General features: G+C 50.8%; 1 protein-coding gene across 1 annotated transcript in view; it reads left to right on the top strand.

The window, feature by feature from the left end:
- The window catches only part of POLN (DNA polymerase nu), a 100,255-nt gene that overhangs the window by 12,368 nt on the left and 62,023 nt on the right, over positions 1-25,864 (top strand). Inside the window, exons 2-8 of the mRNA XM_080666475.1 lie at positions 6,145-6,224; positions 9,211-9,705; positions 12,433-12,626; positions 18,609-18,721; positions 21,395-21,552; positions 24,601-24,669; positions 25,187-25,247. Of these exons, the coding sequence (XP_080522601.1) occupies positions 6,145-6,224; positions 9,211-9,705; positions 12,433-12,626; positions 18,609-18,721; positions 21,395-21,552; positions 24,601-24,669; positions 25,187-25,247 (1,170 nt within the window). The remainder of the gene's footprint in view (positions 1-6,144; positions 6,225-9,210; positions 9,706-12,432; positions 12,627-18,608; positions 18,722-21,394; positions 21,553-24,600; positions 24,670-25,186; positions 25,248-25,864) is intronic.

Raw genomic sequence — 25,864 nt, forward strand, 5'->3', positions numbered from 1 at the left:
GTGCGCTTTCAGTCCTCCGCCTTCCCCAGCTCGAGTCTCCGCCTGAGAGTCCAGACTCCCCCCACAAGAGTGTGGGTCCCCAGGGGCTCGCCTGGAACTGGGTTTCACTGCAGTCAGAACTGGGGCTCAGTGCCGTCGGGAGCCTCTGACTCCCTTCCACTAGGGAAAGCCTGTGGCAACCTCCGCAGCCTTTGTGCGCACTGGCACGCACGCGCGCTTTCAGTCCTCCGCCTTCCCCGGCTCCCGAGTCTCCGCCCGAGAGTCCAGACTCCCCCCACAAGAGCGTGGGTCCCCAGGGGCTCACCTGGAACCGGGGTTCAGTGCAGTCAGAACTGGGGCCCAGTGCAGTCAGGAGCCTCTGACTCCCTTCCACTAGGGAAAGCCTGTGGCAACCTCCACATCCTTTGTGCGCACTGGCCCGTGCGCGCCTTCAGACTTCTGCCTTTCCCAGCTCGAGTCTCCGCCCGAGAGTCCAGACTCCCCCCGTAAGAGCGTGGGTCCCCAGGGGTTCGCCCGGAACTGGGGTTCAGTGCAGTCAGAACTGGGGTTCAGTGCGGTCGGAGGCTTCCTTCCCCCTTCCGCCAGAGAAAGTCAGCCAGGCTCTCAGCCGCCCTTCCTCTCTGCGCGCACAAAGCCCCTTTGCCGTACCTCCAATTCTCTGTGAGCTTTTCTCTTTCCTTCTAGTTGTAGAATTTTCACTCAGCCAGCTTTCCTGTGGTTCTGGATGGTGTCCGTTCTGTCTTTTAGTTGTAGTTTTGAAATTGTTGTGCGAGGCAGCAGTTTAGGTGTTTACCTATGCCGCCATCTTGTTTCTCTCTCAAATCCCTTAAATTTTTTTTAAATAAAACTCTTTTTTTAATATATTTTATTGATTTTTTGCAGAGAGGAAGGGAGAGGGATAGAGAGTTAGAAACATCGATCAGCTGCCTCCTGCATGCCCCCTACTGGGGATGTGCCCACAACCAAGGTACACGCCCTTGACCAGAATCAAACCCGGGACCCTTCAGTCCCCAGGCCAACACTCTACCCACTGAGCCAAACCAGTTAGGGCTGGTCACTTATTTTAGAAATGGGATCACATTTTCACTAATTTCTGCATCTCCAAGTCAACTGATCCTGTTTCAAGTCATTCTTTTCAATGGCTATGTGCTTCAGAGTGTGGACGTTACATAATTTATTCATCGACTTCCCTCTGGACTGATATCAGTCCTTGGCCATGAAGCAATACTGCCATAAACATTTTTATTTAAAATATTTACTGTTGTGCCAAAACCGGTTTGGCTCAGTGGATAGAGCGTCGGCCTGCGGACTGAGGGGTCCTGGGTTCGATTCCGGTCAAGGGCATGTACATTGGTTGCGGGCACATCCCCAGTGGGAGGTGTGCAGGAGGCAGCTGATTGATGTTTCTCTCTCATCGATGTTTCTAGCTCTCTATCCCTCTTCCTTCCTCTCTGTAAAATATCAATAAAATATATTTTAAAAAAATATATTTACTGTTGCATATATTTCTATGAAACAGCCAGGAGTGAGGTGGTTTGGTTAGATGATTTATATACTTTGTCTGTGTTTTTTTATTTATTAAATCTTTGTTGTTCAGATTATTACAGTTGTTCCTCTTTTTTTCCCCCGTAGCTCCCCTCCACCCGGTTCCCAACCCCACCCCATGCCCTTACCGCCTCCCACCACTGTCCTCATCCATAGGTGTATGATTTTTGTCCAGTCTCTTCCCGCACCCCCCATACCCTTTCCCCCCAAGGATTGTCAGTCCATTCCCTTTCTATGCCCCTGATTCTATTATATTCACCAGATTATTCTGTTCATCAGACTTTTTAGTCACTTGATTTTTAGATTCACTTGTTGATATAGATATGTATTTGTTGTTCATAATTTTTCTCTTTACCTTTTTCTTCTTCTTCCTCTTCTTAAAGAATACCTTTCAGCATTTCATATAATACTGGTTTGGCGGTGATGAACTCCTTTAGCTTTTTCTTATCTGTGAAGCTCTTTATCTGACCTTCAATTCTGAATGATAGCTTTGCTGGGTAGAGTAATCTTGGTTGTAGGTTCTTGCTATTCATCACTTTGAATATTTCTTGCCACTCCCGTCTGGCCTGCATAGTTTCTGTTGAGAAATCAGCTGACAATCATAGGGTGCTCCCTTGTAGGTAACTAACTGTTTTTCTCTTGCTGCTTTTAATATTCTCTCTTTGTCTTTTGCTCTTGGCATTTTAATTATGATGTGTCTTGGTGTGGTCCTCTTTGGATTCCTTTTGTTTGGGGTTCTGTGCGCTTCCTGGACTTGTAAGTCTATTTCTTTCACCAGGTGGGGGAAGTTTTCTGTCATTATTGTCATTATTTCTTCAAATAGGTTTTCAGTATCTTGCTCTCTCTCTTCTTCTGGCACCCCCATAATTCGGATGTTGGTACACTTGAAGTTGTCCCAGAGGCTCCTTACACTGTCTTCATATTTTTGGATTCTTTTTTCTTTTTGCTTTTCCGGTTGTGTGATTTTTGCTTCTTTGTATTTCAAATCTTTGACTTGATTCTTGCGATCCTCTAGTCTACTGTTGGGTCTCTGTATATTATTTTTTATTTCAGTCAGTGTATGCTTAATTTCTAGTTGGTCCTTTTTCATATCCTCGAGGGTCTCTTAGTGAGACCTTTATCAACCTTTTTTTTAGAAAATTCTTGAAAAACCTTATAACCGTGGTTTTGAACTCTATATCCAGTCATTTGCTTTCCTCCATTTCTTTCATTTGTGACCTGTTTCTTTGTCTCCGCATTTTGGCTGCTTCCCTGTGTTGACAGAGTGGCTTTGTGTGGTAGGTGTCCTGTAGGGCCCAGTGGCTCAGCCTCCCCAGTTACCTGAGGTGGACACTCTTGGTGCACCCCTTTGTGGGCTGTGTGCACAGTCTTGTAGTTAAGCCTTGATTGTTGTTGGTATCACTGGGAGGAATTGTTCTCCAGGCCAATTGGCTGTGAGGATCAGCTGTGTCTATGATGGGAGAACTTCTGTGCTGGAGACACCCTTATGAGGCAAGACTTGCTTCAGTGGGGCTTTGGTGCTCCCTGAGTCTGCCCCCTGAGTGTGTCCCTTATGGATCTGAGGAGCTGTAATCTGGATGGTCCCACTCTGACCCCTGGGTACACTGGCTCTTGGATCTCCAAGGAGGTGCTAATGTAGCCTCTGCCTGAGGCCACCCAGCAGGAGCTACGGATAGATCTGCAGATTCCTCTTCTTTGTTTGGGGTTTGGAGGTGCCCAGATGAGGCGCAGCTGTGAAGCTATGCAAGGTGCTGGGGGGCCTTGGGCCTTCTTTTGGATGTTCTGGGTCTCACTGACTCAGCTGCAGTTTGTTAGGTAAGTTTAGATTTCAAAGGACCAGGCCACTCATATGCAAAAGCCTCTGCACACAGCTGGGGTGGGGCGGAGTCTCAGGGCAGAGCAAACAGCAATGGCTTCCCATCAGCCCTGCCCTAAGAGGCTCCCGGGTCTCAGTGTCCTGCGGTAATCACTGCAAGTACCTCTGAGAGAAAGCCGCCCTCGAGTTCTGCCCGCTGCCAGACAGTCCGGTTTCTCCCCGTATGAGTCTGGGTCCCCAGAGTCTCGCCCGGAACTGGAGTTCAGAGCAGTCGGGAGCTTGTGTCTCCCTGCGGATGGAAAAAGCCAACTGATTACTCATTTGTCAGCCCTCTCCACACGCGCGCCTCCATACCTCTGCCTCCTGCAGCTCCTCTGAGTCTCAATGTGCTTTTCTCTTCCCTTCTAGTTGTAGAATGTCCACTCAGCCAGCCTCCCTGTGGTTCTGGATGATGTCCCTTGTGTCTTTCAGTTGTAGTTTTTTTTTTTTTTTTTTTTTTTTTTTTTAAATATATTTTATTGATATTTTACAGAGAGGAAGGGAGAGGGATAGAGAGCTAGAAACATCGATGAGAGAGAAACATCGATCAGCTGCCTCCTGCACACCTCCCACTGGGGATGTGCCCGCAACCAAGGTACATGCCCTTGACCGGAATCGAACCCGGGACCCTTCAGTCCGCAGGCCGACGCTCTATCCACTGAGCCAAACCGGTTTCGGCCAGTTGTAGTTTTGAAGTGGTTGTGCGAGGCAGCAGTTTAGGTGTTTACCTATGCCGCCATCTTGGCTTCTCTCCTACAGTCTTCTACTTTGTCTGTTTTTAAAATTGAGGACACACACACACACGCACACCAACACACACACCTCATCTATCCTAAGTTTATAGCTCAAAATTTCACAAACTTAACACCCCTATATCCTTCACCCGAAAATCAAGAAATAGCACTTCATTGGCACCCAAGAGGCCCATCTTTGCTCTCTTGGGATCAGTCCATTTCTTCCCAACCCCCAAAGGTGCTGCATATATTTTTTATTTTAGTAAGTGTTGGCAGTTTGCTTTCCAAAAAGATTCTAACGACAACAGGTCCTCAAATGACATTGTTTTGTCATCACTTTGATGAGGCACCATAGGAACTTAACTCCTGTCTATTGCAATTAGTTGGTGGTACAGTTCGTTTTCTTATACATCATTTGGCTTAAGTCGCAGAACCTATTGATGGTGTTAAGTGGGGACTTACTGTATCCACATTTTTACCAGCAATGCATGAAACTACCTATCCCCATCCATCTCCAGTTATATCGGTTTTCATTTTCCTGACCCCTAATGAGTTTGAGCGTTGTATCCCGTTTATTTGCTTTTGGGAATTGGCTAGTTTGTGTACTGCCTCTTCCTATCTTTTATTGCTTTTCCTTTTAAGTTGTCTTTTCGTCCATGTATAAGAATTGTAGAATGCAGGTATTAGTCCTTCGTTGTTTTTGTCCCAAGGAGTTTGTATTAGTTTCTTTTCGAAGTGTGCTAGTTGTACCACCCTATTTCTTAATGTGTCCTTTGCTACTTAATTGAAACACCATCTTTGTTGTATATTAAAGTCTCAGAAGTCTTGGGGTCAGTTTCCGGATTTTTTATAGAGATCTTTTCTTCTATTCCTATTCAAATACCGTGTGGATTTGATTGTAGTGGCTTTATAGTGTATTCTGGTAATCTGGCAAGTCTTTCATCTTTGTGACTTTGCTCGTCTGTTTTCAGATATTTAACATTTCATTATTTTTTCAATCAAAAGAGCCCTGTAAGGTGTCTGATGGGCACTGCATTAAGTTGGTGTTTGGAGGAATTGAACACTTTGCGTATATCCCAACGCTATGTCTTTCCATTGGTATAGATCTTATTTTATGCCATTTCATAAGATTTTAAGGTGTGTTTTTTAAAAAGGGCTTTTTAAAAAATATATTTTTATTGATTTCAGAGAAGAAAGGAGAGGGAGAGAGAGATAGAAACATCAATGATGAGAGAGAATCACTGATTGGCTGCCTCCGGCATGTCCCACACTGGGGATCGAGCTCACAGCCCAGGCTTGTGCCCTGACTAGGAATCAAACCGTGACCTCCTGGTTCATAGGTCGATGCTCAACCCTTGAGCCACGAGCAAGATTTTTGGTTTTAATCATTGAGTGCCTAGTCCCTTTCTTGTAAACTTGCCCTAAGTATAACCTTTTTCTATTGTAAGTGAAAGAATTCCCTTCGTTTGCATTTCTTGGTTGTTATCATTGCCACAGAGGCAACGTACCTCGCAGTGGTTATGAGCACAGACTCCTGAGTCATGTTGCCTGGAGGTGATCCAGATTCTAACACTGATCAGCCCAGGCTTATTAAAATGAAAGAGAGCGAAATTTAAATCAGAAGTTTATAGTAATGATGTTTTACTGAACCTTTAATTGTTCCATTGCCATATTATTCAGTCTAAGAATTTCCTCAAACCTTTAATACTTACCAGGTTTCTTACAAGGGTTTTCAGAATCAAGTATTCAAATATAAATGCCAGGTAGTAATTTTTAATAATCATTTCACGCTCACATGAATCTGCCTCCAGTTAATTTGAAGATACTTTACATAAAAATGTTCCTTACAATGGTAATAGGCATTTTGATTGTGAATTTTATTGTGTTGTTTTAAGTAAGTAATAAGTAAGTAGCACAACTGTAGAGGCTATTTTCAGTATTCACTGATGATATGACTTAGATTTCAGTGATTCGTTAATGCCTCGTGTTTCTTTTTTGTGTTTTTAAAAGCTGCAGAAGTGGTAAACAAATCCAGTGTTAAGTGTTCGGGACTACTTGAAGATGGGAAGAATCAAACTCTGGAAAAAATGGTAAGTCATTGCAAATATGGATAATTAGATAACCTTCCCTTATCGAACAAATATTTGTTAAGTGTCTACTATATGCTAGGCACTGTGGATACAATGGTTTGTTTTTAAATATATTTTTATTGATTTCAGAGAGGAAGGGAGAGGGAGAGAGAGAGAGAAATATCCATGATGAGAGAGAATCATTGATCGGCTGTGTCCTGCACGCTCCACACTGGGATCAAGCCTGCAACCCAGGCATTGCCCTGACTGGGAATCAGACCGTGACTTCCTGGTTCATAGGTCAATGCTCAACCACTGAGGCACTGCAGCCGGGCCATACAATGGCTTAAAAAAAGGAGGGGGGGCGGTTATTGTTCTCCAGGAGCTTTTGTGTTCATTCATATGAGGGGACGAGGAAGGCAGATGTACAAAGGGTCTCTCCGACCAGGTGTGTCAGCGTCAGGAGGGACGTCAGTTCCAGGCGATAGGAGAGACATCTAACCCACGTGTGGTGCTGTTTCAGCTTGCTTTTGCTGGGTGGCATGGAGAGAAGTCTGCGATGTCTTTCTTTTAATTATGAAAATTATACCTGAGTTGAGATCTAAAGTGTGATTAGGAGATGGTCAGCCTTTAGAGAGTTGGGGAAGGACTTGGAGAACGCTTTTCAGGTTAAGGGAAGAGAGCGTGAAGTGTTTGGCTGGTGGAAATAAAGAGGAGGTCAGAAAGGAGAGGGCATAGAATTCACAGTGGGGACGTTACACGGTTTGGGCTTGAGGAGAGAGAGAGAGAAGAGGCCATATCACTAAAGGCCTCGTCTGTGAAACAGGTGGGGGCAGCACAGTGGTTCAGGGAATGAACTGTGAAGCAAACTGCTGTGTTCACATCCCAGTCCACCTTAATGCAGTCTAAATTCCCTGGAGTTAGATCTGCCCCTGGGTGGTTCCTGGGTTGCTAGGATGATGATTTACCCTGAAGTAGAGGGAAAGACACCTTTGGCAGAAAAAGGATTAGTAAGGGAATGCTCTGTCCACGGTGTTCAAACTGCTTCTTGGATCCCTGAGCCAGAGGTCCTCAAACCTTTTCGTGTCCTTTCTCTCTAAAGAATTTTGAAAAGACATGTGCCTTCTGCCATTTCTAAGTTGACATTTAAAAGGTTCATCACAAATTTTTAAAGTTTCATAGGGCATGATTTCTGGTGTGTTGATAATATTGACATTTTAAAGACTGTATGTCATTGTCTAGAATATATCCTCTAAAATCTAAATACTTACTATACCCTGGTAACATATCACCCATAATCATCCCTTTAAAAAATACTTCAGCAAGACATTCTTCAACAATCTGAAATTTTATACTTTCCTTTTCTCCATAAATGCCTTTTTTAAAAAAAACAACAAAATTTCTATTGATTTTTAGAGAGAGAAGAAGGGAGAGGGATGGAGAGATAGAAACATCAATGAGAAAGAAACATCATAGATTGGCTGCCTACTGCACACCCCACACTGGGGATCAAGTCCTGACCGGGAATTGAATGGTGACCTCTTGATTCCTGGGTCGATGTTCAACCACTGAGCCACACCGGCCGGGCTGACTCTTTTTTTTGTTTACACCTCCACAGATTTATAATCTATATAATAAAAGCCTAAGTGACCGTTATGGTGGAACGACCAGAATGACCAGTCGCTGTGATGCGCACTGACCACCGGGGGGCAGACGCTCAATACAGGAGCTGCCCCTGGTGGTCAGGGCGCTCCCATAGGGGGAGCGCTGCTCAGCCAGAAGCCGGGCTCACAGCTGGCGAGCGCAGCAGCGGTGGCAGGAGCCTCTCCCGCCTCCGTGGAAGCGCTAAGGTGCAGCGAGCCGAGCGGTAAGGAGCAGCGAGCAGGCGGGCAGTAAGGAGCGAGGGGTTTTGGACTACAAGAGAGCACAGGCCCGGCTGAGGGACACCCCACCGTCCCGCCCAGGGCACGAATTCGTGCACCGGGCCTCTAGTGTAATATAATGTTACACTTGACAATCTTTTCTTGAAAACTTCATAATATTTCTCTACTATAAAAATGAGCATAAATTAAAAATTTCTGTGATCCTATTACCAAGTGTTAAAACATTTTCTATCAAAATTATTTAAAAGTACTATTAGCATATAGTTGTTTAAAACAACATAAGTAGCCGAAACCAGTTTGGCTCAGTGGATAGAGCGTCGGCCTGCGGACTAAAAGGTCCCGGGTTCGATTCCGGTCAAGGGCATGTACATTGGTTGCGGGCACATCCCCGGTGGGAGGTGTGCAGGAGGCAGCTGATCGATGTTTCTCTCTCATCGATGTTTCTAGCTCTCTATCCCTCTCCCTTCCTCTCTGTAAAAAATCAATAAAATATATTTTTAATAAATAAATAAATAAATAAATAAAACATAAGTATATCATAAAACCTAAAAAATAAACATTAAAAATAACATTTTATTGTTAACGAATCCCATAATGAAATGGATAGGCACGATCCTCCCCCCCCCCCCCCCCCCCCCCGCTAGGTTGGTCTGTGATACTTTGAGTGAATATCGCATACTGCTAGGTCGAGGCAGAGGATTGCCGCTGAGCCATATTTTAAGTAAATTTTTAGTGGATAGATTAACATATCAAATCGTTGTGGCGGTTTCAGTTCCTCTATCAATGACCTTTACTTGGAAGTTGTGAGTTTTTAACTTTCCGTCTCTGCACATCGGAACTTACTCCCGCCCATGGCTTCTCTGGTCACTTGCACGAGTCCCGCCCAGGGGGTGGTTGCAGACTTTTTGAACTCCCGCCTGGTCCCATCTGGTCCCGCCTGTGATTCACATATGCGCGCCTGCCTGGGTGGAAAAAGTGACCGCTCTGGAAGACACTACTCTGTAATTCTAGACAGCGGGATCTAGATAATTCGGAGCTGTGTCCCCACTTTAGCTTAGACGAGCTTTATAGATCTCTGTCCTATGGATCCATAGGCTCATGAAATGTTTCCCACTTTTCCATAGGATCTTAATTCTTTCACACGCCAGACATCAGGTGCTTCCCCCAGACTCTCTCAGTCCTCCAGTATCAGACTCACAGATCAGCTGTTTACTGACCAAAGACAGATCCTCAGCTCACGGGCTCCTTCCAGCTGTCCAACTCCACAGTGTAACCAAGAGGCTTCAGTGCTACAGAAGAAGGAACATAAAAGAAAACATTTCCTAAAACAAAACGTCAATAATGAAAATAAAGAAAGCACGAATCTTAAAAGAACGCACATCCCATGTCATAATTCACCGGAGAAAAGGAGTAAGCCTGCGGCTCTGGAGGAAGATGCTGAGGAGGTGGAGGCCTCCCTGAATTCCGGGGACTCACGGGCATTCGGAAACCATTTCCGTGATGTCAGGCATCTGGACGGGTTGGAGAAAAGCCAGCTGATAGAAATGCTCCAGCAGGCAGGCTCCCTGGTGGTAACGCTGATGTACAAGGATGGTTCAACCCAGCTACGAGCTGGCCAGGTCAGTAAACAGTGAGGCTTTTGTTCGCTTTGTTTTCCTGGCACCGTAAGAGAAACCCATGCTTCTAGTGTCTGATTAGAGCTCGAAATAAGATTTTAAGCCCTAACTGGTTTGGCTCAGTGGATAGAGCGTCGGTTTGTGGACTGAAGGGTCCCGGGTTCGATTCCGGTCAAGGGCATGTACCTTGGTTGCGGGCACGTCCCCAGTGGGGGGTGTGCAGGAGGCAGCTGATCGATGTTTCTGACTCTCTATCCCTCTCCCTTCCTCTCTGTAAAAAAACAATAAAATATATTAAAAAAAAAAAGAGAGAGATTTGAAGCCTTCCCATCTCCCCAGTGGTAAGCTATTGATAATGCATAGTGCTTTTTAAAACACATTTTTATTGATTTCAGAGAGGAAGGGAGAAGAAGAGGGAGAGAGAGATAGAAACATCAACGATGAAAGAATTAGTGATCAGAATCGAACCCAGGACCCTTCAGTCTGCAGGCCGACACTCTATCCGCTGAGCCAAACTGGCTAAGGCGGTCTTTTTTTATTTTAGTCATTTGAGTGGCTATGACATGGTGTTTTATTTTGGTCTTAAATTGTATTTCCCTAATATATGATGACATTGAGCATCTTCTCATGTGCTGATTGGACATTTGTACATCTTCTTTGGTAAATGGTCCATTCAAATCTTTTGCTCATGTTTTTAAATGAAAAGTTTTTAATGTTAACTGTTGTAGAGGTCCCCAAATTTTCACCCCTTTTCCCTCCTCCACCCACCCCCACCTCCCCCTGCCTTGGCCTTCACCACACTTTTGTCCTGTCCATGTCTGTGTGGTGTGCATATATGTTCTTCAGCCAATCTCTTCACCTTCTTTTTTTTTTTTTAATATATTTTATTGATATTTTACAGAGAGGAAGGGAGAGGGATAGAGAGTTAGAAACATCGATGAGAGAGAAACATCGATCAGCTGCCTCCTGCACACCTCCCACTAGGGATGTGCCCGCAACCAAGGTACATGCCCTTGACCGGAATCGAACCCGGGACCCTTCAGTCCGCAGGCCGACGCTCCATCCACTGAGCCAAACCGGTTTCGGCTCTTCACCTTCTTTATCCAGTCATCCCCGCACCTGCCCCCCCAGAACCTGCCAGTATGTTCCATGTTTCCATGCTTCTGATTCCATTTTGTTCGTCAGTTTATTCTGTCCATTAGAGTCTACATATTAATGAGATCATATGGTATTGGTCTTTCTTTGACTGGTTTATTTTACTTAGCATAATACTCTCTAGATCTATCCATGCTATTGCAAAGAGTAAGAGTTCCTTCTTTTTCATAATAACACTAGAGGCCTGGTGCACAAAATTCGTGTGCAGGTAAGTTCCCTAGGCCTGGCCGGCAATCAGGGCCGGTCTGTGGGGCGACTGGTGGAGTGATCGGGCCCCGCTCGCACCTGCCTTGGCTGTCCTGGCACTGCCTGCTCGCTGGCCCCGCTGGCCCCACCCCCTGCCGCCGGTTGGGGCCTGCAGGCTGGGGGCAGCTCCTGCATTGAGTGTCTGCCCCCTGGTGGTCAGTGCGCATCATAGCGATCGGTCCTTCTGCCGCTTGGCTGATCTGCATATTCGGGTTTTATATAGATAGATAGCATTCCCTGGTTTAAATGTACCACAGCTTTTGTTTCCACTCATCTGCTGAGGGGCACCTGGGCTGTTTCCAGATCTTGGCTATTGTAACTAATGCTGCTGTGAGCGTAGGGATGTGATTTTCTCCATGTTTCTTGTACTTGGGGTTATTGATCTTCTTGGTTCTACAGATAACTTGGGAAAATAGGCGTTCAGTTTTCGGTACTCCCGGTGGGACATGAGTGACATTCTTATTATTCTGGGTTTTGTAATCCTGGAGCATGGTATGTCTCTCAGTGACTTAGGTCTTCTCTGATTTCTTTCACCAGTGTTTTCAGCATGTACATCCTGTACATATTAGGATGGTTTCTAAGTATTTCATTTTTTTTAAAAATATATTTTATTGATATTTTACAGAGAGGAAGGGAGAGAGGGATAGAGAGCTAGAAACATCGATGAGAGAGAAACATCGATCAGCTGCCTCCTGCACGCCTCCCACTGGGGATGTGCCCGCAACCAAGGTACATGCCCTTGACCGGAATCGAACCCGGGACCCTTCAGTCCACAGGCCGACGCTCTATCCACTGAGCCAAACCGGTTTCGGCTAAGTATTTCATTTTTTAGACTAGTTATTAAAAACAATAATTTTTATACAAGTTCAGTTTTACATGTTTTTTTTTTAATCTTTATTGTTGAGCTTATTATAGATGAACATGTTATTATATCAGAATGCAATTGGTTTTATTGTTTTGATCTTGAATCCTGCAGCCTTGGTAAGTTTTTCTGTAGATTCCTTTGGGTTTTCTATGCAGACACTGTGTCATCTGTAAATAGAGACAGTATAATTCTTCCTTTCTGGTTTATGTTTCTTTTCTTTCTCTTTCCTGTCGTATCGCACTGGCTAAGACTTCCGTTTTGATGGTGAATAGGAAGGAGACCAGATTTGGAGAGTGAGATCATGGGTTTTGTTTCTGGCCTTGATTGTTATTAAAGAGCTGTTCGTTTACAAATTTACTTTAGGTCTTTTCTGTCTCTTTAGTGATAAAATACGACATATCTTTCTTGAATAAACATGTTGTCTGTGTTTAATACTGAAACTTTATTTCATTGTCTATTCGCAGGCTCCAGTTTCCTCTGTTAAAGGAATTGTGATGTTGCTACAGAGCCAGGCGGAGGGCTGTGGTCCTCTGGCCGCCCCAGCCCCGGGCCGGGTTCTGGAGGAAGGGGTCATGCCCAGTGATCGCTGTGTCTACATAGAAACGGCGCAGCCCGCTGTTTGCAGCCAAGAACAAGCAGCACATGACCAGTTTGCCCGGTAAGAAAGTTACTCATTATCCTCAAGTCCACGTACATGCCTGAGGTTTCCCAAGCTTCAACTTTAATTGTTTAAACTTTTAGACGTTTCACATGGGCCCATGAAAATAAAATGGATCTAAAAGACAGACACCTTGCCGAAACCGGTTTGGCTCAGTGGATAGAGCGTCGGCCTGTGGACTGAAGGGTCCCGGGTTCGATTCCAGTCAAGGGCATGTACCTTGGTTGCGGGCACATCCTCAGTGGGAGGTGTGCAGGAGGCGGCTGATCGATGTTTCTCTCTCATCGATGTTTCTAGCTCTCTATCCCTCTCCCTTCCTCTCTGTGAAATATCAATAAAAAATATATTTAAAAAAATAAATAAATAAAATAAAAGACAGACACCTCTACCACTGGTCCTCACCCCCCCCAGAGAGTGTCTGTGGGGACCTGCTCTGGGATGTGAACCAACATCTCAGTGAGAAACCATCCTCCCAGGCCAAACCCCTGTCACCGCCCAGGTCCCAGGTGCTTCTCCTCGTCACGCTGGGCCACTCCCTCGGTGACAGTATCAGAAAGTGAGGCTGTCACTCCTTCAACAGCAGATTGTCCTCCGTGCCGCCCAGATCCCGCCCATTTCAAAGCTCCGTTCTGGGGAGCGGGGTGGGGGTGGGGGCAGTGCCACGCGCACCTGCCTTCTGGTGTCTAGAGTGTTAGCGCGGGCAGGGCTTCTGTTGCTCCTCCTCGGTCCTGGGAAGTCCTGCTGTGGGGGGAGCCTGTGCCCCCCATCCCGGTTTCTTCACTGAGGCCGTCAGCCTGGCTGGGCTTCCACCTGGGTGGGCACCTCCCCCTCCTGTGCCAGCCCCCGAGTTCAGGCCAGTTGGCTGCCCCAAGGGAGCTCCTGGAAGCTGCCGGCCTGAACAGGAGTTGCGGGAGGCGCAGGGTGAGACAGTGGGGCCGAGGCCCGGCCCTTCGTCTAAGCCAGGGGTGGGCAAACTTTTTGACTCGAGGGCCACAATGGGCTCTTAAACTGGACCGGAGGGCCGGAACAAAAGCATGGATGGAGTGTTTGTGTGAACGAATATAAATTCAAAGTAAAGGAGCGGAGGGGAGAGCAAGAGAACTGGATAGAACAGCCGGATCCGGCCCGCGGGCCGTCGTTTGCCCACGGCTGGGCTAACCGGCCTCAGGGGGCTCTGGGTGCGTGTCAGGTCTGGCTGTGTGAGGCCAGCCCGCGGTGGTGATGCGCTCCGCCAGGAGTGCTGGAGGCGCTCACCGCGCCTGTGTGGCTTGGAGGGAGCCTTCCCGGACATCCCCCCAACAGGGCCCAACGTGGAGGCTGCACCGGCCCCTGTGGTTCTTACATGATCACAGGACGCCTTTCAGCAAACGCCAGCAGGAAACCGTGAGGAAGAATATGTATAATTCATGGCCCCGGAGGGTACGTGGCTGCCTTAGGCTGCCCGGCGAGGCTGTGGGAGGGAGAGAGCGTGGACTGGGGCTCTGCCTCACTTCCCATCTGAGGGGGGTGCCTCGGGTTTGGAAGGTTACTCTTTATTGGCGAACGGACGCCTGAGAGTGGGGTCAGGGCACAGGAAGGGAAAGCGGGGTCACTCGTGCGGTCAGTGATCTAGGTTGCCCAGGGCTTTCTGAGCGGGGGACCTTCATGGTGGGGGGCCCTGATCCTGTGTGGCTGGTTCGCTGGCAGCTGTGTCATACAGCGGGCCACACGTCTGCTCATGATGGGTGTCTGAAATGGATTCCATGCGATCCAAAGCTAGTGTCAGGCACGTACACGGCAGTGGTTTTGGTGAGAATGGGACAGTGACAGATACAGCGCTCCGCTCCCACGAACCCTGACCTTCCTTCTAAATAACTTCCGTTGGAAAGGCCCTCCCCCAGGTCTCCTCTGGGAGACCTCTGAGAACCCAGCCCTGTATTTGGGCGGCCTCTTCCCAGCTCTGGGTTTTGAATCCCCCGCCACGCTCTCCACTGGACCTCGGAGAGTGACTTCAGCCCGGACGTGCGCAGAACTGACCTCCTGTCCGCCCTGAACCCTGCCTCCCCAGCCTTTCTCCTCCGGGTCCTGGCAGCTTTAGCCCCCCGCGGGCTCAGGCAGCGGCCTTGGCATCATCTTCAATGGCTCTGCCTCCAATCTCGGTGAATCCCAGTGGCTCTGCCTTCACAGTAGCTGGCCTCTGACCCCTCTCCCCTCTGCTGCCGCCGAGCGGGCCCTGCCTCCTGCCTGCGGCCCAGCAACAGCTTCCCGCCGGTCTCCCGCCTCCGCTGCCCGCCAGTCGGTTTGCGCACAGCCCCCGAGAGGTCCTGTTCACACAAACCAGCCACGCCACCCCCGCTCCGCACCCTCCGACAGCTCCCGTTCGCTCTGAGGAGACGCCGGAGCCCCACTGGAGCCTGCAGCTCCTCCACTGTCTCGGGCCTCATCCCCTCTCCCTGGGGGCCCTGTACCCGCCTCCGAGCTGCTCCCGAGCTGGGGGACCCTCGGCCCACAGCCTCTGCCACTGCTCCTCTCTTGCAGCGTTCTCCCAGATCGCTGTGCAATTGGCCACCTCGTTCCTTTATGTGTATTTTTTTAAAAATACATTTTATTGTTTTTTTACAGAGAGGAAGGGAGAGGGATAGAGAGTTAGAAACACTAACGAGAGAGAAACATTGATCAGCTGCCTCCTGCACACCCCCCACTGGGGATGTGCCCGCAACCCAGGTACATGCCCTTGACTGGAATCGAACCTGGGACCCCTCAGTCCGCAGGCCGATGCTCTATCCACTGAGCCAAACCGGCCAGGGCCCTTTATGTTTTTTTAAACCAAAAAGCAAATTATGAAAATGCAAAAGTAAAAGAATCATATAACGCCCATATCCCATTCACCCAGGCCAGTTACCCAAACAGAAGGGGAGGAGGCCGGGCTGGGATTAAGGAAAATACCAGACATGGCACTCACGGCACACATCTCAGGATGCAGCTCCAGAAACATGGGCTTCTGCCTTAGCTGGTTTGGCTCAGTGGTTAGAGCGTAAGCCCTCAGGCTGAAGGGTGCGGGTCCGATTCCGGTCACGGGCTCTATCCCCAGCCCTGCTCAGAGCGGTGTGGGAGGCAACCAATCGATGTGTCTCTCTCACATTAATGTTTCTCTCTCTGTCTCTCCCCCTCCCTTCCACTCTCTCTAAAAACCAATGGGAAAAATATCCTCAGGTGAGGATTAACAGAAAAAAAAACAAAAAAAAAACATGGGCTTTAAAAAACATCTTTCTTGTTGAAAGTATTACATATGCCCCTTTTTCCTTCCTTATAGCTGCCCGCCCTGCCCCGGCCTCCACCACCCAGTTGTTGGTGTCCGTGGCTTATGTCTGTGCGCGTACCCGTTCTTTGGTCTCAGAGGGAAGATCCACCCCCACACTCACCCCCCACTCGCCACCCCACCCCCGCCTTCACTCTGAGATTCCACATCTGTTCCACACTTCTGTGTCTCTGGATCTGGGTGTTAAAGCCCCCTCGTGTGACTGTATTGCTGTCCATCTCTCTCTTAAGGTCCTTCCTAAGTTTTTGTATATTTAGGTGCTCCTATATTGGGGGCCTGTATGTTTACAGGGTCATATCCCCTTGTCGGATTGATCCCTTTAATATTATGTAGTGACCTCGTGATGGCCGTCATTTTGAAGTCTATTTAGTCGGATATGAGTATTGCCACGCCAGCTTCTTTTTCATTTCCATTTGCATAGGAAATTTTTTCCCATCTCTTCATTCTCATCCTGTGTGAGTCTTCCGTTCTGAGGTGGGCCTCTTACAGACAGCATATAATTGGGTCATGTTTTTGTATCCATTCAGCCACCCTATGTCTTTTGATTGGATTGTTTAATCCATTTACATTTAAGATTATTATGAATAGGTACTTCTTAATTGCCATTTTAATTCTGTATGCCTCATAAATATTTGATCAATGTTATTAATTAGTGAATGAGTACTGAGTTTAAATTTTTGTGAGTTCCAGGACAATTATATGAAGACATTGCCTTAAATACCATACAGTGGAATGATCCCAAGTCTTCCATAGCATCTTTGAGATTCAACGTGAATTTTAAAAAATGTTTGCACAATACAAATTCAATAACACGTATTAAATACCCGTGCAGGTCTCTTCACATACATGCCCTCTCTCCATCTTATATTAACTGTATGTGTCAGGGTTTGTTCTTTCCATCTTAGAGATGAGGAAACTGACTCGGCAAGGTAGTCATGGTCAGTCGTGAGATTCAGTTCAGCCTGCATTTTACACTCAGCTCCCGCCTCCTCCTGTTCCAGCGGCCTTTCTGTTTTGCAGGTGTGACATAGCCCACTTACATAACTGACTTAGGGAACACGCTGTTCGCCACTCGGTCTTGCAGGCTATTCCTTTCAGCTGTTTGTCTTATCAAGAGAGAAGCCCGCAGCCTGCACCTCTCATCAGGGGAGCTGTTGTGGGTGGGTGCCCTGCCCAGGACTCCGAGTGCCCAGGGTGGGGGAGCATCCCCGTGGAAGGAAGCTCCCGGGCCAGCTCTGCTCCCTCGTGCTGGCTCCCGCTCCCCCCGCTCCTCCTGGGCACCCCCCCAAGTCCCACGGAGCCAGACACGAGCTGTTGGCACTTTGCCCTCGCTACCATCCTGGCCTCCCTCTTGAAGAGAAATCAAGGTGAAATGCAAAGAAAATGCAAAAACCCTGAAAGTGTCTGTCTGTGAGCGAGCCAGGCAAAACGTGACTACATGTTGGCTCAGTGCGCAGAGCGTTGAGCTCCGGGTTTCTGTCTTCCTCAGCCAGTGGTCGGCAAACTCATTAGTCAACAGAGCCAAATGTCAACAGCACAACGATTGAAATTTCTTTTGAGAGCCAAATTTTTTAAACTTAAACTTCTTCTAACGCCACTTCTTCAAAATAGACTTGCCCAGGCCGTGGTATTTTGTGGAAGAGCCACACTCAAGGGGCCAAAGAGCCACATGTGGCTCGCGAGCCGCAGTTTGCCGACCACTGGCCTGTCCGAAGGCCCTCGCTAAGGGTTCCTGCGCCGGGAGGCGTACAGCCTGGGCCGGGCACAGCAGCACGGGCCCCAGACCTCGCTTGGCCACTGCCGCTGTGTAACGCTGGGGAACGTGCTCGCCCTCTCTGGGCCTCAGTTTCCTTACCTGCACGTGGGTCTCACGCCTGCCCGAGGGGCCGCGAGGTGTCCGTGCAGCGGTCCCTCTGAGGCGTGTAGCGTGCCGTCTGCACACGGCAGCCGCCTCTTCAGGACCCCGTGGTGTGATGGGGAGCGCGGGTTTCCGGGTGAACGGCAGGCAGCAGCTGTGGCCCGCGGCGGGGGCGGCGGCGGGGTGGGCAGGAGTGGAGAAGGAACACGGGCGGCGCCTCCCGGCCAGGGACTCTGGCCCCCCCTCCTGAGCGCAGCCGCCAGCAGTTTGCAGAAGTTGTGGGGGGAGGGTTTCAGGCAAGGGCACAGCGGGAGCAGTGGCTCGAGGGTCCGAGGGTGAGGGGACCGGCAGAGTCTGGTGATGGAGGAAAGGGGACTCCATGTGAGCCGGGGCAGGGGGTCGGGGGAGGACGGGGGTGGGGGGAGTGTTTGCAGGGTGGTGCTGGTGCGTGGGCTGGACAGCCCCGTTGGGCCGGCTATAAGGAGTCCAGGGGGCTAGTACGTATGCTCTGCTCGGGAACTTGGGGCTTTGCCTGTAGGCAATGGGGCTTTGCCTGTAGGTAATGGGGCTTTGCCTGAACTGCTCTGTCACCCTGGCTCATTACTTAGCCTTTCTGCGTCTCAGCTGCATCACCCGTAAACGCAGGTGATAGGGAATACCTACCTCACAGGCTTTTTGAGTAATGTATGCAAAGCCCTTAGAAGATGCCTGCAACCTGGTACTATGGGAGTGAGTGATAGCTGTTGGGGGAGTCGTCCTTGTGTTTTTTTCAGGGTAAAAGTTCTTAATTAGTGTCCAAGTCAGTGAATTTCTCTCCCCCTTCCAGGCGCGTGCTGTTTCAAATACTGACGTGTAGCTGCCCTGTTATTTGCTTCAACGCCAAGGACTTGGTGAGAACCGTGCTGCAGTATCTTGGTGATGACGGCAGCTGGAAGCACGGTAAGTTACGCTGGTGGGTGAGTTACGGGTGCAAGTGCAGGAGGCCCAGGGCCTGGGGTTGGCGCTTGAAGCGGGAACAGTCTTGTGAGGCTGAGCCCTGAATCTGTGGGGCCTGCGCCAGCTCCGGCAGGGTCCAGGCTGAAGTGGATTGAGGGGCCCCCGGCTGGTGCCCTCCGAGAACTGGAGAAGTTGGTGTGGAAACCCACACAGCTGGTCAGGGATACAGTAGACCCCCCATGTCAACAATCACCATGCCTCCAGCCCTCTTTCCTCTGACGGCCCGCACTTCCTAAGCCCCGCCCCTAGGTCATTTCCTATGAATCCCCAGCATGATGCAGATTGTCTAAACATTTCAATTAGGTGACTGAGATAGGAGGATTTCATTTCTAAGACGGTGCCATCCATCGCTGTTATCTCCCCCACAGATTAGCAGTCATCTTTTAATATCATTAGCTGTTCAGGCAGTGTGCGCTTTCCAGTGTCTGCAAACATTTTTGTTTGTCTTTGTTTTTAGTTTGTTTGAATTGGGAGCCACACCTGGGATGGGTGCAATACATTTCTTAAGTCTCTTCGACTCTGCACGTGCTCTCCCTCTGTTTGACATCCTTGCTTTATTTTGTTACTGTTGATGGAGCCAGCTTGCTTGTCCTGGGGATTTCCCAGTCTGGACGTCGCAGTTACATCCCCTTCTTGCCAGTTAACCTGCTCCTCTCTTTGCTCTCTTTCTTGTAAAGTGGCAGCTGGATCCAGAGGCTGGGCCGGATTCATGCTGGGTTTCTGGAGGGCAAGGCTGCTTCGTAATGCTGAGCTTGACCCGACCCTGACCCTGACTCTAACCCTGACCTCTGCACTGGTGTGTCCTCTCGGGAGCTACATCCATGTTGGTTGTCCATCTTTTTTGTGATGTTGGAACTCCTATTTATATGGTAACTCTTCTTGTCTGTCTTTCATGTTTACCACTTCATCTAGAATCTGTTTTCAATCTATTCATCTTTTTATTTAAAAAATTCCTCTTTTCCATTTTTTTAACTTAAGGCGTTACCTATTACATTTATCTGCTTTTGTGTGATGGCAGTTTTTATTTCTGAAAATTTTTGTGTTTCTCTTTCCTGAATGCTTTCTTTTTTTTTTTTGTTCACTTTTTCTAAGTCACCTACTTTCTAAGTATTTCTAATTCTGATTTATTTACTTTTCATAGGTTTTATTATTTTCTTAGTTTGTTTAAAGTCTATTTTGTTGGCATTTCTTCTTCAGCTCCTGGCACTTTCTCCCCAGTGTGGGGTTTGTCCTGGCAGGTTTCAGTTTACTAGTTACAAGAGTTTACAGGGACCAGACCCCACTATTCCAGCACCGTCAGACTCCCCCCAAGGATTTTCAAAAATACATGTTGCTAAGAAGCCTTAATTTTGGAATAATGGAGCTTTGAAAAGGCAAATAGAATGGAAAAGCCCTAGGGGGTCAGTTACGTTATCAGCCACTGTGAGGTAAGTCATGCCTCGCCGGCTTGGGGGGCAGGCAGCCAGCGTGACTGCCTCTCTCGCCCAGTGAGCCAGACCCCCAGAGTGAGAGGCTGCCAGGCAGCAAACAAAAACGTCAGGGCCGGCTGCTTCGGTGAATATCACCCTCTTAGACGAGCACACTGCACCGATGCCAGGAGATACGGCCGGTGTGAGTGATCTGAGACGACAGATTGTTTAAAGGCAATGCCTTATTTTTATAGCACAATTACAAATGGTAAAGGACCCTGAAACGCAATCCTTTAGGGTTCAGATTTATTTCTTAATTTACCAGCTTCCCAGCCTTGTATAATCCCCCGCCCCCCCGTGTCTAAAACACTCTGGCACAAAAGTGTACCTATTTAGCACATGTCACTCTCACTCTGTAAAAAGCACCTTCACGTGCCTCGCACATGCACACAGGACTCTTTTCTCCTAGTTCTCAGAGGAAACTAACACTTGGGGAACGTGACCTCCCAGGCCCGCAGGCTCGTCTCGCCGCTCTTCCCGCACATCCAGCCGTCACAGGCTGTCGGGCAGGGCACAGGCCCAGCGAGGCCAGCCCCTTGTCCTTGCCCGCCATCCCGCCTCCCCAGAACGCGGAGCGGTGTGAACCAGGCAGCTCCCCACCGCTCTGCCCTCCCTCCAGGGCACTTGGGTTCCCGGACGCGCCAATGCGATGCAAGGCAGGGTCCGGGTGGCCGGGAAGGCAGCCCAGCCAGAGGCCAGAGGCTGGGGGGGGAGGACTGGGAAAGAGGGGGAATGATGACAAATGCCACTGAGAAGTAGGAAGGGTGCGAGGCGCCAGGGGCAGTGAGCGGCGTGGGCAGGCGAGAAAGGGGAGAAAGGAGCAGGAGGTGCGGCTGAGGGTTTGGACTTCCATCTCTTCTAACATTTTGAGAGCTCCGACTTCCAAGTCCGCGTGGAGGCCCCACCCCTCTGGGCGTTCGGGACCGAACCCCGTGAGACTGGCCTGGTGGGGCCTGGGTTTGAGGAGGCCACTTATCCGAGGCCCAGAATTCCTTGGTGTGGACAGAACAGGGCTTGGTCCTCAGCCCTGTCACTGGAGGGGATGGTAAGATTACGATCATTACTGTGCACCTTGAGAAATGTGTAAGAGCAGAGAACAGTATAATCCCTCTACCCTGTAACGGTGAGACGGGCTTTCTCTCCGCAGTTGCCGACTTTGTAGGGCTGGACCCTAGGATTGCCGCGTGGCTTATAGATCCTAGTGATGCCACACCCTCCTTTGAGGATTTAGTAGCAAAATCCTTCGGGAATTCCATCACGGTTAAAGTGAGCAGCACGTATGGGAATTCCTCAAGAAATACTGTGGTGAGTTGTTTTCAGATAAGATTTTATCAACGTTAATACAACCCTAATTTTAATCGTCATCTGAGGATATTTTTCCCATTGATGTTTTAGAGAGTGAAAGAGAGGGAAGAGGAGGGGGAGAGAGAGAGAAACATTGATGTGAGAGAGACCATCGACTGGTTACCTCCTGCACGCTCCCCAACCAACGGTGGGGGCCAACAGGCAACGGAATGTGCCCTTGAATGGGAATTGAACCCGCAACCCTTCAGTCCACAGGCCAATGCTCTAACCACTGAGAAAAACCTGCCAGGGCAATGCAACCCCAATTTTTCTAAAGAAGCTCTTTCTGCATACTTAGAGATAGCCCAGTAGTCAAAAGAACATTGCTGCTTTCGTTTTGGCTTATTCGGCACAAGTGCTTTTTGTCTGGCATTTCTGGTAGACGTGAAGAAGGACGGCGGTTTCTGCTCCTTCGTGAAACTGTTCCCGGGAAACCCATTCTCGGGGTGCTCTTCCAAATGGATCCTGGTGTCGGGGTCGCCTGCCCCGTGAGCAGAGCTGCTTGTTTATGGATTCTTAGCGCCGGTGATGCAGCAGCTGCGGCCGAGGGCCCGGGACGGCCACTCCGCAGTCCACAGCCGCCTCTGGAGACGCGCCCAACGTGAGGAGCTGTAGCCGGACCGGCAGTGGGTCCGTGCCGCCTGTCGCTCCTTGAGCCAATCAGGCAGAGACAGGTTCAATCCAATATGAGGGTTTATTCCCAAACTGCGGCCGTATGGAGGGCAGCAGGTCAGGCACAGAAACCTGCTCTGCCTCTCCCCCAAAGCCAGCTGCTCATATTGGGTAGAAGGACAAAGAGTACATGGGAAGTAGCCAAAGGGTGTGCCAAACGGGCAGTTTACAGGTGCCTGGGGGTCTGCGAAGGCTGGGGGTCTGCAAAGGGCTGGTGATATGCGAAGGCTGGGGGTCTGCAAAGGGCTAGTGATATGCAAAGGGCTGGGGGTCTGCACAGGGTTAGTGATATGCGAAGGCTGGGGGTCTGCAAAGGTTAGTGATATGCGAAGGCTGGAGGTCTGCAAAGGGCTAATTATATGCGAAGGCTGGGGGTCTGCAAAGGGCTGGTGATATGCGAAGGCTGGGGGTCTGCAAAGGCCTGGTGATTCTGGCTTCTGCAAGGTTGTCAATCTTTCCGTGATAACAGGAGCTCCCCGCTGGGGCGGGTGGGCTGCATTTCCAGGTGAGCTCCCAGGTCCCACGTGCAACCCCCAGCCAGGTTAGAATGTGCCACTTCAATCAGAACCAGGCAGTCACCGTTAACAGCAGGGTTCATATTTCTCACAGTCACAGCTGGTCCCCCGTGTTCTGTTTCTGCCCCATCCAAAGCACAGCTAGGAGAACATGCTGAGGGTCGGGCTCTGTGGGGGGAGGCGCTGATGTTTAGGTGGCAACCTGGGGAGCAGCAGGTGGTGGTGTGAGCCTGCCGTGCCTGCCACCCGGAGCCGGGCTGCTCGCTTCCTGCCCTTCCTCTCAGACTGTCGCGTGGGGCTTGGGCTGAAATACAGAAGCTCCCTGTCCCCGAGTGGAAAGATCCGTCAGGGCTGTGGGGAGGTCACAGACTCCTCCAAGGAAGGCAGACTCAGGCCGTGGGGCAGGAGCCAGGCAGCTCTGAGGACCCAGGGCGCCGGAGCCTCAGGCCGGGCCAGTGAACCCAGCTCTCTCGCGTGTCCCTTCTGTCATGTGTCCCTTCTGTCACGGTGTCACAGGTTCGCCCGGCGGAGGGGAGGGAGGGCATGAGCTGAGCAGTCCTCCCCAGATCCCATGCTGGCCCGGACAGAGCTGAGATCCTAGTACTGAGCATCACTGTCCGCCCCAGGCTCAGCCCCTCTTACGGGGGGAGCGGAGGTGCAGGAAGGTCAGGCAGACGCCTCGCCCAGGGTGGGTGAGGCCACGGTTCACAGCTGGGATCTCGGACCCTCGGGGCTGGGTTCCTTCCAGTACAAGGAATGCGTTGGGGTGGGCGTGGCTGCGGGAACAGAGCACCAGCCCAGAGGGCCTGCCTTTCCCTGACCGGCTGCGGGCTGGTCCTCGCAGCCCCTGGCCTGTGGCCCACACCCGCCCGTCCACCCGGAGCTTCCCCAGGCCCCCCCGCACCAGCCCCTCAGGAGCTTCCTTGTCCTGTGTCCAGCCGGGGCCACTGTGGAGCCTGCCCGGCTCGCAGGTGGGGCGGGCGGGCTGCTCTGAGGGGCTGTGGACACTCAGGGAGGGGCGGGGGGACAGCAGGAGAGGAGTGGCTCCTGGAGAGGAGCAGCAGCGTCCCAGGGCCGGGGGGAGGAGGAGGAGGAAGTGTGGGGGTTGGCCCCATGGAGCTGGATCTGGTCCCGGGAGCTTCGGGTGGGGAACTGCTCGGAGAGGGAGCCCTGGTCAGCGGGCAGCCGTGTGGCCACCTGCCGGGCGGTGGCTGAGAAGTGGTCTGGAAGCGCTCCTAGTGCTCCCAGCCTGTCTTACAGCCCTGCTGCGTGTGTGTGTGCACGTGTGCATGTGCGTGTGTGTGCGTGTGCGGGACTCGTCTCTACCATGGGCCCAGCCCAGAGAGACCAGGCCAGCCCGCCCAGCTCTAGGAGACAGGAGGAGATTAGACAGGTGGGGGCGCCGTGGCTCATCCCACCAGCCCGTTTGTCAGTTGAACAGACTCTGTCCCCCTCCCGGGCCCCTGTGTGTGGTCCTGGGTGAGAATGGCAGGGACTGTGGATGGCCGAGTGGCTCCTCTGCTCGCTCGCCCTTGGGGGCGGAGGTGTGGGAGGCCAAGGCCAGTTCTCTTTGTGGCTCATGCCTCTGGAATGAGGGGAGGTTGGGTTGGGGAGAAAGTGTCAGGTGGCAGGAAGCTTGCATTTGCCCAACAGGAAGTGCGCTCCTTAGCGTGGGGCCCGTCTATTTGGAGTCATCAATGGGTGACGCCACAGATGTGTGACAGCTGCTAGCAGACGTTCCCGTGAGTTGTGTTACTTCCTAGATTGTGACGATCGTCTCGGCCAAGGTTGCCTAACTGTTCGTCCTTTTGGTCTCTTACAGAATCAGAATGTGTGTGCGAACCTGCGGGTCCTCTACAGGCTTACGATGGACCTCTGTTCTCAGCTGAAGGCAAGCATGTTAGAGCCTCTGGGGGGCGCTCTGCTCCCTGCCCTCCGCTGCCTGGCATTTGCACCCCGCGCCCAGGAGCAGTGCCCGCAGCGTGGGTGTGCAGCCAACGACGCGGAGTTCTGAGGCCCCGCTGCGCTCCATCCCTCAGGAAGCGGTAGTCCAGCCGATGAGGCCTGAGTTGTTGAGTGTTTTCTGTGCCCGACAGCACTTGTAGCTTTTCTAGTGCCGCGGCGAGCGTTGCAGCGGAGGGCTAGACGTCACGAGTACCAAGTCCCACGTAAAATGAGGAGGTTAAGGGACATGGGGAGTGGGTGCGTTCTCCTGTCTCCCACAGTCCCCAGCAGGTCTGGGCCATACAGGAGGACGCCCGGGGAGAGGGCCCTTTACCAGGAGGGCCGGGAGGAGGCTCCTGGGTGGAGGCCGGCCTGTCCGCCGAGGAGGACGCGCTCAGTGAGGGCGGGAGGCCGCTCAGTGCCCCGCAGCCTCCATGACAAGAGTGTTTCTCCCTGGGACGCAGGCTTGCGGGCTGTGGCAGCTGTTTTGTGCCTTGGAGCTTCCTCTGATACCCATTTTGGCAGGTGAGCGACCTACGCTGACGTGCGGCCATCTGTCTAGAGAGAGGGAACTAGGAAAATTCGTTACGCTGTTTGGGGACGGCTGTTCTCTCTCACCGTATTAGGGGCAGGCAAGGGTCACGCGGCCCCGACGAGGGGGCAAGCCCTTTATTTCCCTTTGTGTGACCAGGGCTTGGACCGCGTCCCCTCTGGTGTAGAGCGACCAGAAGGTTCTGACATCCGGTCCTGGGGGTCTCTCTTGTATTGTCTGGATCTGGGTGCCCCGGCCCAGGGGCCTCCTCGCTCCTGAGAGCAGCCGTGCGGGGCGGAGCCTGCATGTCAGTAGTTGTGGGGTCCTGGGGTGCTGTCCTTCAACCCTGCATGAGAACCCCTAGAGCAGGGGTGGGGAACGTCCGGCCCGTGGGCCATAGAAGGCCCATGAAATCATGGGGTCTGGCCTTGCCAAGGCGTCGAGGATCCGTTAATTAAATGTCTGACCGAACGTAGCAGGCTGCATTTAAGTTGATGATTTGTGTGGCCCGGGAGGATGTTATAAATACCCACACGGCCCTCGGCAGGAAAGAGCTCCCCAGCCCTGCCCGGGGTCTGCGTCAGGCTCTCCTCTGCGCAGGCCCCGCTGG

The sequence above is a fragment of the Plecotus auritus genome, assembly GCF_963455305.1.
Source record: "Plecotus auritus genome assembly, chromosome: 1".
In the NCBI taxonomy this organism is placed as follows: domain Eukaryota; kingdom Metazoa; phylum Chordata; class Mammalia; order Chiroptera; family Vespertilionidae; genus Plecotus; species Plecotus auritus.